Below are 12,941 nucleotides of genomic sequence, written 5' to 3'. Positions count from 1 at the left end.
ATCTAAAAATTCCGAAGCATTTTGGACTATGTGGCTCGCTATTTTGTAATTAGAGCGACCAAATCTAACTTGCTCTTTTATGGAACTCGCCCTATGTCATAAGTGTGCGAGATTTTCTTTCCCTTGCTTTCAATGCCGTGTAATCTATTCTAAAAAGACCATGCGTCTTCCGAGCTATGCAACCAACATAAACAATACGCTAAAAAGTAAGTCATCCATATCACATATCACACCGCTTGGAATGCGGGGGAAAACAAGAATGCCTTGTTTGATCCACAAGAAAATTAAATCGAAATAACAACGGCAATCAGCATTCAAAATACAATGCTTGTTTTTGTAAGCTTCGCTGTCATCATCCGAGAGCTTTTTTTTTTTTCGTCATAGACTAGCCTCCTTGGACAATTAGCTGCGAGGATTAGGTTTGAAAATGTATCCGAACTGCGCCACACTGTTTACGAGAAGCGGCCGCATGCTGTGAAGGGAACAAAAAAGGTCTCTTTTTTTCGCATTTCTCTTGATATATATCTCGTATACAAGAGAACTTGATCTCTTATAATCTCAAAGGGAAAAAAAACTAATATTCAATATGGGTAACGATTTTCGCCAGTGACTAGATTGCTGTCATGAAAACTAATTGTTCCTTATCCTTTTTACTAGCTGGGAAAAAAGCGAAAAAAATGTCACTAGGCGAATTCTTGGGGAGTCAATCCACAGGTTCCTGGGCCGATGATATGGTGGATCTACCCTCTGCGCGTAAGCATATGCTAACATAGGAATATATTTTTGCATCATGATCGGCAATTATTAACATATTTTAATTTCGCATCTATCCTATAGCCGCTGCAGTATTCAATGGTAAGTGATTTCTGTCAGTGGTTGCGGTTTATTTTTATTTAAATTCCAAAATTTATTCGCAATAGAAAATGAAGAGCAGCCCCGTCGTGGTGGATTTGGAGACCGTGAACGTGATCGTGGATTCGGTAGAGATCGATGATTTATTTTGCAATAATTTCCAATTCTAAATGATGGTTGATTTCAGATCGCCACGATCGTCGCGATGACGACCGCTTTGAACGTAGAGAACGCCATCCTCGTGGGGAGCGCGCTCCTGTTGCTCTTCCTACCAAACCCCCATTCACTGCACATATCGGCAATCTCCCACTTGATGTTACTGATGAGGACGTTGCTGAATTTTTTGGTCCAGGTGTTGCGAGCATTCGTCTCATCCGTGACAAAGTCGACGAAAGGCCCAAAGGCTTTGGATATGTGGAATTTGACGATTTGGCTACGCTGACAGCTGCATTGGATTTGAATGGACAGAATATCAAGGACAATGCGGTGCGAGTTAGTGTGGCAGAGCCCCCTAGGGAGCGGCCAGTACGGGAGCCCCGTGTGGATCGGACAGATGTGTCATCATGGCGGCGCTCAACCCCCGTTGAGCCTGTAGAGCCTCCACGACGTCGTGGTTTTGAGGACCGCGGTGACCGTGCCGAGAGGGGTGAGAGGCGTGGTGGATTCCGGGAACGCGGTGGGTTTGAGCGGCAGGATGACAGAGAGCGCAGGGATACTTCCTGGAGTGGTGGCGCATTCTCCAGCCGTCGCAACTCAGATCGTCGGGGTGAGCGCGAGGACCGGTTCGGCTCCGATTCCTCTGCCCCCCAGCAGCGTAAACGGCTGGAGCTGCAAAAGCGGACGGTTAGCTCAGGCGACTCTGCTTCGGCCCCGGCACAACCCCCCAAAAATAAACCGGATCCTTTCGGTGGCGCCAGGCCTATTGACACAAACGAGGCATTGCGGCGCGTAGAAGAACGGTTGAAGGAGAAGGAAAAGCATGCTCACCAGGATTCAAAATCCGCATCGGAGAGCAAGCAGGAGAACGGGGCCGAGTCCAAGTAAAAACAAAAAGAAACGGTATATATTATTTCAGATAATATATTCTTACTCCTTGTCCTCTACTTTTTATATAAATGGATGGGACGATTCTGTTTTTATACACTTCTCTTTATCTTTATTATCGTCTTTGCTTTTTTGTTAGTAGTGTCTATGTTTTAGTGTGTGAGTAAATGTGTGACAAGGGTGTTCACCTTTTTTTCTTAATTACTTACATTATTTTTTTATTTTTTTTTCCTATAAAATTCTTTATTCTTTTCACCTGTGTCAAATGAGCATTAGAATTTGGATACTGCACTTTTTCATCAACTGGCCAAGACTAGTTTTATTCAAAGTTCATTCATGGGCATCGGACAAAAACATTGGATTTCTTTTTTTTTCTTTTACTTCGATATATATATATAATTGAATAAGGCCATAAAAATAGAACGATATTAGAGCGTGTACTTGTTGAACACTTCGGCGGTCATCACTTGACGGGGAGGCTGCAGCCCGGTCCAGAGCCTGAATTGCTCAAGCCCTTGCTCCACTAGAACCTCAACCCCCTCCACCGTGTTCCATCCGGCACTTTTTGCCTTTGCAAGCAGCGGGGTCACTCGAGGCTTATAGGCCATGTCGAGTGCAATACCCTTGGGCTGATTTTCAAACCACTCGGTTGACAGCTGGACATCAGCATCCCCGGGCACGGTCGAAATGATGACAGAGGGCCTCACGGACTGGCAATCGGTAACCAGCTCAAGTTTGACGCCGTGCTGAGCAAAAGAGTCGACGAGAGACTGAGCAGTAGAGACCGTGCGATTCCATATGCCAATCCGCTGGAAGCCAAGGTGATGCAATGCAAAGAGGGCTGCCCGCGAGGTTCCACCCGCTCCGACCACTAGCGCCATTTCTTTGGAGCATTCAATTGGATTCATATGCAAAACTCGCTGCAAGCATTTGACAATTCCAATCCAGTCTGTATTCTCCCCATGGAGCGATCCGTCCTCGAGCTTGATAACGGTATTCACCGCTCCAATTATGGAGGCTTCGCGCGAGATCTCTGCTAAATAGCTTATGACAGTCTCCTTGTGCGGGATGGTGACGGAGCATCCTCCGAAATCCTCATCCGAAAAATGGGCGACTGCGTCCTGGACGTTTTGACACTCGAGCAGCCCGTAGTGATGCGGAAGACCCAGCGCTCTGAACCCCGTGTTATGCAGAGTGGGAGACATTGAATGGGCGATTGGGGTTCCAATCAAAAAGTACTTCTGTGCAGGAAGCATCCCGATTAGGTGACGTGCCTGATGAATCTCGCTGACAGACATTTGCCCGGGGGCTGCCTTGGCCGGCAACGATGGATGAGTCACAGGGGTGAAGACTTGGTTGAGCACACGAGACAGCTGCCCGCTCGCGCCCATATTCAAAGCGATAACGGGCTTTTTACTCTTTTGGTCGGCGACAAATTCATGAACTTTCAAATTATCTTGCCACGTCTTTGCCGTTCCAATCAGTTTAATGATATCCCCATATCGCTCCGCGAGCTTGAACTTGTCTTGCAGTGCCTGCGAGCCCCACGGAGTCTCCCCGCGGATATCGTGCCAAGATGCTATCAGCTGCGTCGTCGACTTCTTTGCCACGAGCTTCGTCAGTTCTTGCTGAGACCAACCCATCTCCACGTCAACATATTCGCAACCCCATTTGCATCCCCAGTGCAGCAACTCGAACATTTTGCCCTCTTCGTTGTCAGGGAAGCGGCCGCCCTGGCCAACAGAGCGCACCGTAAAAATAATGGGCAACGGGGTCAAGCGCCGAAGTAGTGCAACCTGTTCGCCGACGTAGTCAATGGAGGGCATACCATTTTCCCCAAGGTTTAGCAGATCCACCCGCAACTCCACCGCATCAACCCCTCCGGTCATCCCCTCTATGGTGGTGGCCGCATCCCGCACGTCTGGGACTGTGAGCGAGAGGAAATAACTCGGCTTAGAGACCACGGAAGGAGCAGCCCTAAGTTGGTGCAAAAAGCGCTCCAGATCACGCTCCACTGCTCCCCAACCATTGCCCTGCTCAGTTAATGCAACGAATTCGTGCGTGCAGCATTCTTGGTACCAGGGTTTCCGAAGCTCCCAAACCTCATTTATATTCGAGCCAAAGGATGGTCGCGTCTGGTCCTTTTCAAGATAAGCGATTATTTCATGGATGTCCCGACGAAGATGGAGGACCACCCCACCCGCGCGTGCGTAACGCTGCAGTGCCTCGCGGTTTTCGGGCATCTCCACTATACCACCTCCACAAGATACCACGTATCCGGTGGGATGCGCCGCCAACACTTGCGGCAATATCTCCGCCTCTTTCTCGCGGAATGCGGCCCACCCTTTCTCGCGGATAAGCTCGAATATGGTGACGCCGGCGACTTGCTCAAAATGAGCATCCAAGTCCAAGAAATGACGTTTCAATTTTCGAGCCATGAATTTGCCAAGGGTGGTTTTCCCGGATCCCCGCATGCCAATCACCAGGATAGTCGCGTCAAACCGAGGTGCGTGTAGGGTAGAGCGATCCCCGTGCTGCGGCCCGATGTCCTCACCTCGCAAATGCACGCCCAGCACATGCTCGAGCGCGTCCCACCACGCAGGCCAGGTTTTCTCCACGCATTTTTTCTCCCTTATCAGAGTTCCACCAGGGGCAACACATCCCAAAACCGAAAATGACATTGCAACCCGGTGGTCGTCGTAGCATCGAACTCCCTCGGTAGGGGGCTTAAGGCTGGAAATGGGGGCCCCGTAGATCTCGATCCCATCTGGGAGCTCGTTGCACTTGACGCCGAATTTCGCGAGCTCGTGGACCATGGCTGCAATTCGGTTGCACTCCTTAACGCGTTGATTTGCGATGCCGGTAATCCGGGTCGTACCATTTGCCACCGCAGCCAATACGGTGGCAGTCAAAAAGGCATCGGTCATAGTCTCCATGTCGATGTGATCGATCGGGCGGAGTTTTCCCACGGGGGGGCCTTGCACGGTTGTCGACGATGCGGTCTGCGTGACAGTGCACCCCATTTCCCGCAGCACTTTAACAGCAAAGGCAGAATCCCCTTGGAGCGACGCCGACCCGATGTTTGGAATAGTGCATACAGAGCCGGTAATGGCGGCCCACGCAAGAGGGTACGTAGCGGAGGATGCATCTGATTCCACGACGTATTCAGAGGGGTTTTTATACACTCCACGGGGAATGTAATAGGTATTGTTTGGGAGCCGTTCGACGCTACACCCAAACGTCTCCATCATGGCGATGGTCATGTCGATGTATGGCTGCGAAATCACCTGCCCACCGGTGAGGACAAGGGTCACCCCATTGTCGCTGGTTGCGTAGGGTGCACACATCAAAATCGAGGAGACATACTGAGAAGAGACCGAGGCGGCCAAATGAATCGTTCCCCCCTTGAGGCCACCCATTGGCGCTATCTCAAGTGGAAGAGATCCCTCATTTTCAAGATAATTAATATCCTGTCCGTTGGCACGAAGGGCATTGACCAGAGGTGCGATGGGGCGCTGTTTCATTCGAGCATTGCCAGTTATTACGGTGGGCTTTTCACCACTGGCAAGCGTGCAAACTGTCGTCAGAAAACGGGCAGCTGTCCCGGCATTCCCCAAATAAAGCTCGACATCGGGAACGCGTAGCTGACCTCCGCCGCCCGTGACTACCAGCGTCTCTCCATCATCCTCCCATTCGAAAGTTGCCCCCCCTAGTCGGCTTAGGGCGTTTAGCATGACCTCTGTATCGTCAGAGTGCAACAAGCCTTTAAGCCGGCAGGTTCCCTGTGCGAGGGCGGCCAGTACAAGTGCGCGGTTTGAAATGGACTTGGAGCCCGGCGTCGACAAGGTTGCCTCAGCCTTGGGTACGAGAGTATCCGTCACCGGATAGACGAGCATTGCTGGCGACAGCACCTTGCGAATGACATCGTCGGACACTACGGAAGCCTTTGGCTCAACCGTCTTCCCGATCGTTGCCAGCAACACGATCCGCTTCTTGTCGCCCTCGTTTTTCTTGTCCACCTTCATAACCTCCATCAACTCATTCACAGGGCAATATTTCCCACCCACCAGGTCGCGAACCCGTTTCTCCTCCAACGATACCGGTAGCCCATATCCCTGTAAGCATTTTTGAAGACGCCCAACGGCAGAATGCTTAAGATGGCCGAGATTTCGCGAGATCTCGGCCTCTTTAATCATACCGATCGAAACACATTCACCGTGGAGCATTTGAGGCGTGAGCAAAGCCTCAATAGCGTGTCCAACAGAGTGCCCGAAGTTAAGAAGGCCACGAAGACCTGACTCGCGCTCATCATTTGAGACAACATAGGCCTTGGTCCTAGCGGAGCCGAGCACGACTTCAAGCAAGAGCCGCTGGCCTTGCGTGCGCGTGCTCTCTAAGGCGCCTATGAAAAACGGCGACCAATGTAAGCATCAGCGTTATCAAAATGGGAGCGCAAGATTTACCTTGATAGGGCACGTCTTTTGGAGGATTTAATACTGCCTCCCGTATGCGATCAATGTTGTTTTCCAAAATGGCGAATTCTTTTTCATTCCAAATAGCAGCAGTTTTAATAACTTCTGCCATCCCATTGGTGAATTCGCGTTCGGGCAATGTTTGCAAGAAGGCCAAATCGATATAGATGCGTTTCGGTTGCCAGAAAGCCCCAATAAGATTCTTTCCATGGGGGGTGTCAATGGCTGTCTTGCCTCCAATGGAAGAGTCCACCATGGCGAGCAAGGTGGTGGGCACCTGCACAAACGAGACTCCTCGCATAAAGGTCGCAGCCACAAACCCGACCAAGTCACCTATTACGCCCCCCCCGATCGCTATAATACACGTGTCTCTGGTACAGGCTTTCCCCAGCAGAAAGTCCTCGATTTCCATCTTAGTTGCTCGGGTTTTAGAAGCCTCACCCGGCGATATGGTATAGGTGAGAATACGTGCTGAAGTATGGGCAGCAAAATGTGAGAGAAGGGGTTCGAGATAGAGCGGTGCAATATTCGTATCGGTGATAAGGACATAGGTATGTGAAGGGATGTTGACGACAATATCATGAGCGAGATAATTAAGTAAGTGGAAGCCAACCACTATAGACTCGGCACCGAGGATAGGAATTTTGACCACCTCGGGAGTGGGCATAGTTGGTTGTGCCGTCATTAGTATATTCCCCCAAAAAAAAAAAAGGCAAATGCTAATTGCTAGCGGATATTAGAGAAAATAAAAAGTGCTAAGTGTTTTTTTTTGCTTTCATCGAGAATTTATTTCGGATGATTAATGAATCATAATTAAATGGGGGATAAACAACGGATATCTGTGGGATACCTGGAATTCTTTTATTTGTATATTCGTGTATTTACTTACTATTCTTTTGCCACCAGCACTATCTCAACAGAAAAACTAAAGTTATGTCGCTTGTTGCTCGCGTTAGCAAAGCAATTGAACGCATTGCTCCCGTACTTACATCCATTCATGCTGAAGAATATCCATTGAACTTTTCTCATCCATTCTCTGTGTTTCATACGTTAGCTTCAACTTGCCGACACTACTTGGGATAATGTCGGGCTATTAATCGGTAAATGCTGTTACAATTCTTCATTTTTCAACTACAATAGCACGGCGTTTGCATATCTTTAGAGCCACCCTATCCTCGCCCCAATGCTAATCAGATATTTCTCACAATCGATTTAACTCCTCGTGTCTTGGATGAAGCATTTTCTTATGACCGAGTAAGAACAATAATTAGTTTGCTATTACAGTGTTTCAAAGGTGACGAATATTTCGCATTAGCTCGGTATGATAATTGCGTATCATCCCCCGCTTTTTAAACCCATCAAGCGCCTATGCCTCGATGATCCTAAACAGAATATGGCTATGAAATGCATATCTCGTGGCGTAGCGGTATTTTCACCACACACCGCTGTAGATAGCTCAGTTGGAGGTGTGAATGATTGGATCGCCTCGGGGCTTGGAGAAGGAACTACCAAGCCTATTACACCTGCTGACAATCCACCGGAGGGTATGCATTCAACTTGCGACATTGATTATAGTCTATACATGTGAACGCGACAACTTATGTTTAATTGTGCGGGGTATAGGACACGAAGGAGCCGGAATGGGTCGACTGTCCACTCTCCATAAACCAACCTTACTAGAAAATATCATCGAACGCGTGAAAAAACATTTTCAGTTGAGCCATGGTAATGTTTTCATCCATAGCTTTGGCCACTTGACTCGTACTCAATGAGAATTTCGTGGATAGTTCGAATTGCGACAGTTGAGGAAGGAATGAAACAGGAAATCAAAACGATTGGGTAAAGAATCACCTCTCTATTTGCCTCATGTTCTTGCTCAGTCTAACTCATGCTTTCGCCACCAGAATATGCGCAGGGTCAGGTAAAAATAGGGTGTGTTCTATTCAAGTTGTGTAAAAGGATATTCAGACGCGGTCTCGTGTAGGCTCCATGCTACTTTCTACTCCTGCCGATCTCTTCCTTGCGGGCGAGATGTCCCATCATGATGTGCTCGCTGCTAATGCCAATGGAACAAGCGTGATTCTATGTAAATTTTCAAGTCTTTCTCGCTTTCGCCCCATTGGATGATCAGCTCATTCTGTATATAGGTGAACACTCTAATACGGAGCGCGGGTATTTATCTGCGGTGCTCAAGGGTAAACTTGAAGAGGCTCTAGCGCAGGATGGCGGCGAGCCAATTGAGATTATCGTTAGCAAAGAGGACAGAGACCCACTGAGGGTGGTGTAAAATTTTTTTTTTCGATTAAGCCAAAAATATAACAAATCTATTAGATTAATCGTAATAAAGGGGGAGAAGAGGGGGAAAAATAAAATAAATAAAATAAATATAAGCTTTCACAAACAAACGATTCAACAATAAAAAAATCCACCTATTTATAAATAATAAGGTGAATATCTCGGAGGGGGAATTTTTAGAAGTCAGGGAGGGATGAGGGGAAAGAGAGAAAGGAGAGCCTGCAAAAGATATCAGAAATGTTATACAGTCAAGTATCATAATTGATATGAGTATAAATGATACAGAAAAAAAAATCATAAAAAAGGAATGCTTAAATAATAAAAATAATAATAATATCACGCCATTAAATCTAAGAAAGCGAAGGGAGAGGAGAAAAGAAGAAAAAAAAAAGAAATTAGCCAGAAAATAGCCAGAGAAAGAAATTGCGAAGAGTCTAGAGTAACCCAGATGTCTTTAGCATCATCCGCTGAACAAGCAATATCACCGTAGACACGATCAATCGCATATGCTTCGTGTCTAAAAGAGAAATTAGTGAAGGGTTGAGTGAATTCGCCTCACCACCAAGGCCAAGAAGATTTTTACCTGTGGCATGTGTCAAATGTATATAGACCAGCCCCGTTTTGTTTCTACGCAAAAATTTCTTGCCAAAGTAAGAGACCACCGATTCGAATTCGTTCGACCCCCTAACATTCGGAAGCAATGGGTTAGTCATCATCGGAGCTAGCGCGGACAAGCTCACCTACCGATAGTTTGAAAAGAACTTCGCCACCCGAACCCCACTCTCCAATTTTCGCTTCAGCACGTCGGTTTTATTCAGGAATAGGATGCTTGGTGTGGAGACGAGTAACGGGTGGTTGCATATCGATTCAAACAGATCCACAGAGTCTTTCAACCGATTGACCTCTGTGTTCTCCGCGAGCGTCTGGTCAAAGGCGGAGACCGCCGCCACGAAAATGATAACATGGCAATTGTCGAAGTAGGGCGCCCAGTACTTGCGCTGGGACTGGTGGCCAGCAACGTCGTAGATCTTGTATATTCGATTATCTATAGTGAAACAATGCTCGGAGATGCCCCATGAACGCACTCGTGCCTGCACGATGTCGTCGTCTATGGGAGCGTAGTCGTACGATGCCATGCGCTCCACATTGTCTAAGAAGCTGTTCAAGAGAGAAGCGGTTAGAGCCAGGCATTCCATTCAATCATAGCATCACGGCCTACTATTTTGCAGTATCCTGCAAGCCCTCCGCTATCCCCATCTTGTAGACATCTTGCACAGACTCGTCCGCCCACAGCGTCAGGATTGCGGGCACCGTTGCATGGAAGAGGGACCCGATATACTCTTCTCGCTGGAAAACGCTCCCAGGGTGGGGTGGCGGCTGGCCGGGCACGAAAGGGGCCCCAAGGATCAGCTTTCCGTCCCACAGGATAGGTTCTGCAAGAGTCTCAAGGTTGACGATAGTGTGCAATGCTTCGGTCGCGTTTGCTGACGTAGGGGCAATATGGTTTTTGAGCATGGCCACGGCAAGCGAGTGAATGGCGTGGAGGATATTGAGGTAGACTACGTGTTTGAAATGGCCACGTAGCGAGGCGAGGTTGTCTCCGTGAAGCAGGCGAATTTGCTTGAGAACCTAGGAAATGGGAGCTGGGGATTAGGGAGCGGGGAAAAATATCGATCAAGCTACGCGAAACTAACCGTTGTTTTCCCAGATTCGGCAGACCCTAATGAAGACATGCGAGAAGTTCAGAAGGGGGTCTGAGTGGTATTTCATCAACACGAAAACAATCAGGGACTAACCTAATAGTAGTATTTTAGCGGATTTGTCCCGGACCATGTCCATGCGTTCCTCGGTCAGCTGCATATCGATTGCAGCGCTGACCCTCTTTGCCTCGCGCAACTCCTTAAAGCGCCCCGATAAGAAGCCTAGTCCCATTGCGGTGAGCTCTATTTTCAATCATGCACTAGAAAATAGGAGGATGGGGAGGATGGCAATGATGGGATTGCCGAAGGGATGGGGAAATGAAGGGGGATAGCAAGGGCTGCTTATTGGAGAGAGGTGGGGATATCGTGGGATGCTGATGCTGGGATATCGCTTGAAAGACTGCTATTTGAAGACTTATAGCGGGGAGGGGGTCATGCAGGAGAACAGAGCACGCCGGCAGAGAAAAGAGAGGAAATAGCAGACGCAAACCGACGGCCGGCATCCACCTGACTTACTGAGATGCAAACAAGGAAAAATAAAGGCCGACCGCAGAGTAGGTGTACCTCGCTTGAGCACGGTCGCAGAACTTACTTTGGTGCCGTGGTTGGCCTCAAGGAGCTTGCTCGCACATCGATACTCTTCCGTAGCACCGCCCGCACTTCTGCTGGTCACCGTGTGCCCGCTATGTGCTCTGGCCTAGGGAATAAATGGAAACGCGCCTCCGGTTTGGCTTTTTCCTGCCTTAAGGTTAAGAGAAAGTTAAAAGCTGCAAATGGCCGGGGCAGAACGCTACTTGAAGGTTCAGCGACAGTGGGACAACTAATAATCTCTCCACGGAAGGCCTATTTAAGATTGGAACTATGGCCGCAAACAGCTGCCCGTCACGGCCCCTCGCCCTCAAGCCCCGCCTCTGCGGCGGCACGGCCGGCCCAGGCCCAAGCGCCCTCGTCTCCTGCCAGGAGCGGGTCCGGCGAGGGGCGCGTGCCCGAGGTTGCAGAAGCCAGCCTCGAGCGCCGCGCTCGGCTTATGACCCGTCTTAAGCAATTTAAAGCTTGTGCCGCTTAAGGTTTGGAGTAGTCCAAGGTGGAATTGAGAAGAGAAGATAAGCTTTTCTGTTCTCGCATGGTTTCTGTCAAAGGCCCCATCCCACCGGCCGCCCAAAGCTGCCGACGCCTCCCAGGCACCGCCGCCGCTTGACTCCAAATGCAGCGGCTGCCCGCGATTTCATATTTACAAACCGAGCCTGATTGACGCTCCGCAAGCTTTCCATTCACAGCAAAATTTCCCGCGTGTACTCTCCGCGTCCTCCAATTTTCTCCCCAGAGCCCCCTTCCTAACTATAGAGCATGCAAACAGGTCTGATTGTCCAAGGAATACTGGTCCTTGCGCGCGCGAATAAATACAGCACACATTCCCAGGCCTTTGAGATGCGGCTTCACACAATCCGGAAGACGTGCGCTAGAATAAAATGGCGCCCGAGAAGAAATGCGCGGAAATCGAAATACAATTACTCGTCGTGGAAAGATTGCATTAACGTTCATATTCTGGAAAAGGCATCTTTTGTTGAAAATATGGATAATATACCAATGTGGATTTAAACAAGCATTCTAGTCCCGGCTACCGCGGCCCTTCAGGGTAACTGACTATTTAGACTCCGTCGTCCACACTTCTTTCGGTATCGACGAGCTAGATGAAGTTTCTGTTTGCAAGGCTTGGAATATTTGGGCGGTCTTGCGAGTTTCTAAGGTGGCTCATCCAGTTGTTCACTGACTGATGGTGGGGCTCTCTCAATCTCGGCGAAAAAGGAAAGGAGCTAGAGCATATGTAATTCAAAGCCATCTCATGGTGGAGGCAGAATTGCTATGCCAGGTTAATTATATCGCCTCTAAGGCCTGGTGCAATGAAGATACGCTGCAGAGGAATTTCGAAATGAAGCATTAAAGATACTTTTGGAAATTCGATGCTACTGGCCAATCTGTATCCAATCCTATCTCTCTTGTCTATCTACAATACAAATGCTTATTAGTGCGCACCAGATTGCTATACTCTCTATATGATAAACGGTACGATATCCGAAGCGAGTGGCTTTGCCACAAACGAACGCTAATGTGTAAGCCTGAATAATCTTGTTCTGTTACATTTTTCTTTCCAAATTCCGTGCGCTCTGTTGTATAAACCTGTGAATCCGAAGTTTGGCAAAGGAGGCTATTAAGGCGGTGGGCAATTTTGGGGCTCTTTTCACATTAGCAAATTATAGGGTCCCTCAGCCCTGTGGTTAGTGAATGATGGCTTTAGGAGTAAGTTAATTCCCTATATTCAAGTCAAAAGCCAGAAAGCGGACAATATACAGCATATAAAATTAGACAGGTGATGGATCTTCTGGAAATTCTGTTACTTTAAATGGTTTGACAGCGCTTGGTCACGCTAAAGAGCAAAGTTTTGCCTATCCTGTGGAGGGGTGTCAAATGGCTCATCTATTTCAGAAGCAAACTCTGAACTCGATCATCCATCCGCTTTTCCACAGCCACTTAGATCTTTCGCTTAATTCGTCGGTGTCCTAGCCTCCACGGTCTAGCG

General features: G+C 48.4%; 7 protein-coding genes across 7 annotated transcripts; 4 read left to right on the top strand and 3 right to left on the bottom strand.

Moving 5' to 3' along the window:
- Positions 1-586: 586 nt before the first annotated feature.
- On the top strand, positions 587-1,896 carry VTP21DRAFT_5471 (uncharacterized protein; the record flags this gene model as incomplete). Its single annotated transcript, XM_069395996.1, has 5 exons — positions 587-590; positions 658-753; positions 838-855; positions 921-980; positions 1,040-1,896. 5 exons carry the CDS (start codon positions 587-589, stop codon positions 1,894-1,896), a joined length of 1,035 nt encoding a protein of 344 aa, XP_069248039.1.
- A 428-nt stretch (positions 1,897-2,324) lies between these two features.
- On the bottom strand, positions 2,325-7,053 carry VTP21DRAFT_5470 (uncharacterized protein; the record flags this gene model as incomplete). Its single annotated transcript, XM_069395995.1, has 2 exons — positions 2,325-6,298; positions 6,360-7,053. 2 exons carry the CDS (start codon positions 7,051-7,053, stop codon positions 2,325-2,327), a joined length of 4,668 nt encoding a protein of 1,555 aa, XP_069248038.1.
- A 248-nt stretch (positions 7,054-7,301) lies between these two features.
- On the top strand, positions 7,302-8,655 carry VTP21DRAFT_5469 (uncharacterized protein; the record flags this gene model as incomplete). The annotated part of the gene is made up of 9 exons (XM_069395993.1): positions 7,302-7,349; positions 7,423-7,468; positions 7,531-7,622; positions 7,684-7,912; positions 7,992-8,093; positions 8,156-8,207; positions 8,273-8,289; positions 8,353-8,454; positions 8,516-8,655. 9 exons carry the CDS (start codon positions 7,302-7,304, stop codon positions 8,653-8,655), a joined length of 828 nt encoding a protein of 275 aa, XP_069248037.1.
- A 442-nt stretch (positions 8,656-9,097) lies between these two features.
- Positions 9,098-10,595, bottom strand: VTP21DRAFT_5468 (uncharacterized protein; the record flags this gene model as incomplete). The annotated part of the gene is made up of 6 exons (XM_069395992.1): positions 9,098-9,180; positions 9,247-9,347; positions 9,408-9,821; positions 9,883-10,292; positions 10,358-10,383; positions 10,460-10,595. The coding sequence occupies 6 exons, from the start codon at positions 10,593-10,595 to the stop codon at positions 9,098-9,100; spliced, it is 1,170 nt and encodes a 389-aa protein (XP_069248036.1).
- Positions 10,596-10,623: 28 nt separating this feature from the next.
- VTP21DRAFT_5467 (uncharacterized protein) lies at positions 10,624-10,866 on the bottom strand (the record flags this gene model as incomplete). The annotated part of the gene is made up of 1 exon (XM_069395991.1): positions 10,624-10,866. The coding sequence occupies one exon, from the start codon at positions 10,864-10,866 to the stop codon at positions 10,624-10,626; it is 243 nt and encodes an 80-aa protein (XP_069248035.1).
- A 17-nt stretch (positions 10,867-10,883) lies between these two features.
- Positions 10,884-11,429, top strand: VTP21DRAFT_5466 (uncharacterized protein; the record flags this gene model as incomplete). The annotated part of the gene is made up of 1 exon (XM_069395990.1): positions 10,884-11,429. One exon carries the CDS (start codon positions 10,884-10,886, stop codon positions 11,427-11,429), a length of 546 nt encoding a protein of 181 aa, XP_069248034.1.
- A 1,217-nt stretch (positions 11,430-12,646) lies between these two features.
- VTP21DRAFT_5465 (uncharacterized protein) lies at positions 12,647-12,925 on the top strand (the record flags this gene model as incomplete). Its single annotated transcript, XM_069395989.1, has 2 exons — positions 12,647-12,661; positions 12,728-12,925. 2 exons carry the CDS (start codon positions 12,647-12,649, stop codon positions 12,923-12,925), a joined length of 213 nt encoding a protein of 70 aa, XP_069248033.1.
- Between the last annotated feature and the right edge of the window lie 16 nt (positions 12,926-12,941).

The sequence above is a fragment of the Calcarisporiella thermophila genome, assembly GCF_041956535.1.
Source record: "Calcarisporiella thermophila strain CBS 279.70 unplaced genomic scaffold VTP21scaffold_22, whole genome shotgun sequence".
NCBI lineage: Eukaryota > Fungi > Calcarisporiellomycota > Calcarisporiellomycetes > Calcarisporiellales > Calcarisporiellaceae > Calcarisporiella > Calcarisporiella thermophila.
The sequence above is the reverse complement of the archived record's forward strand: the minus strand, read 5'-3'. Positions and strand labels throughout refer to the sequence as shown.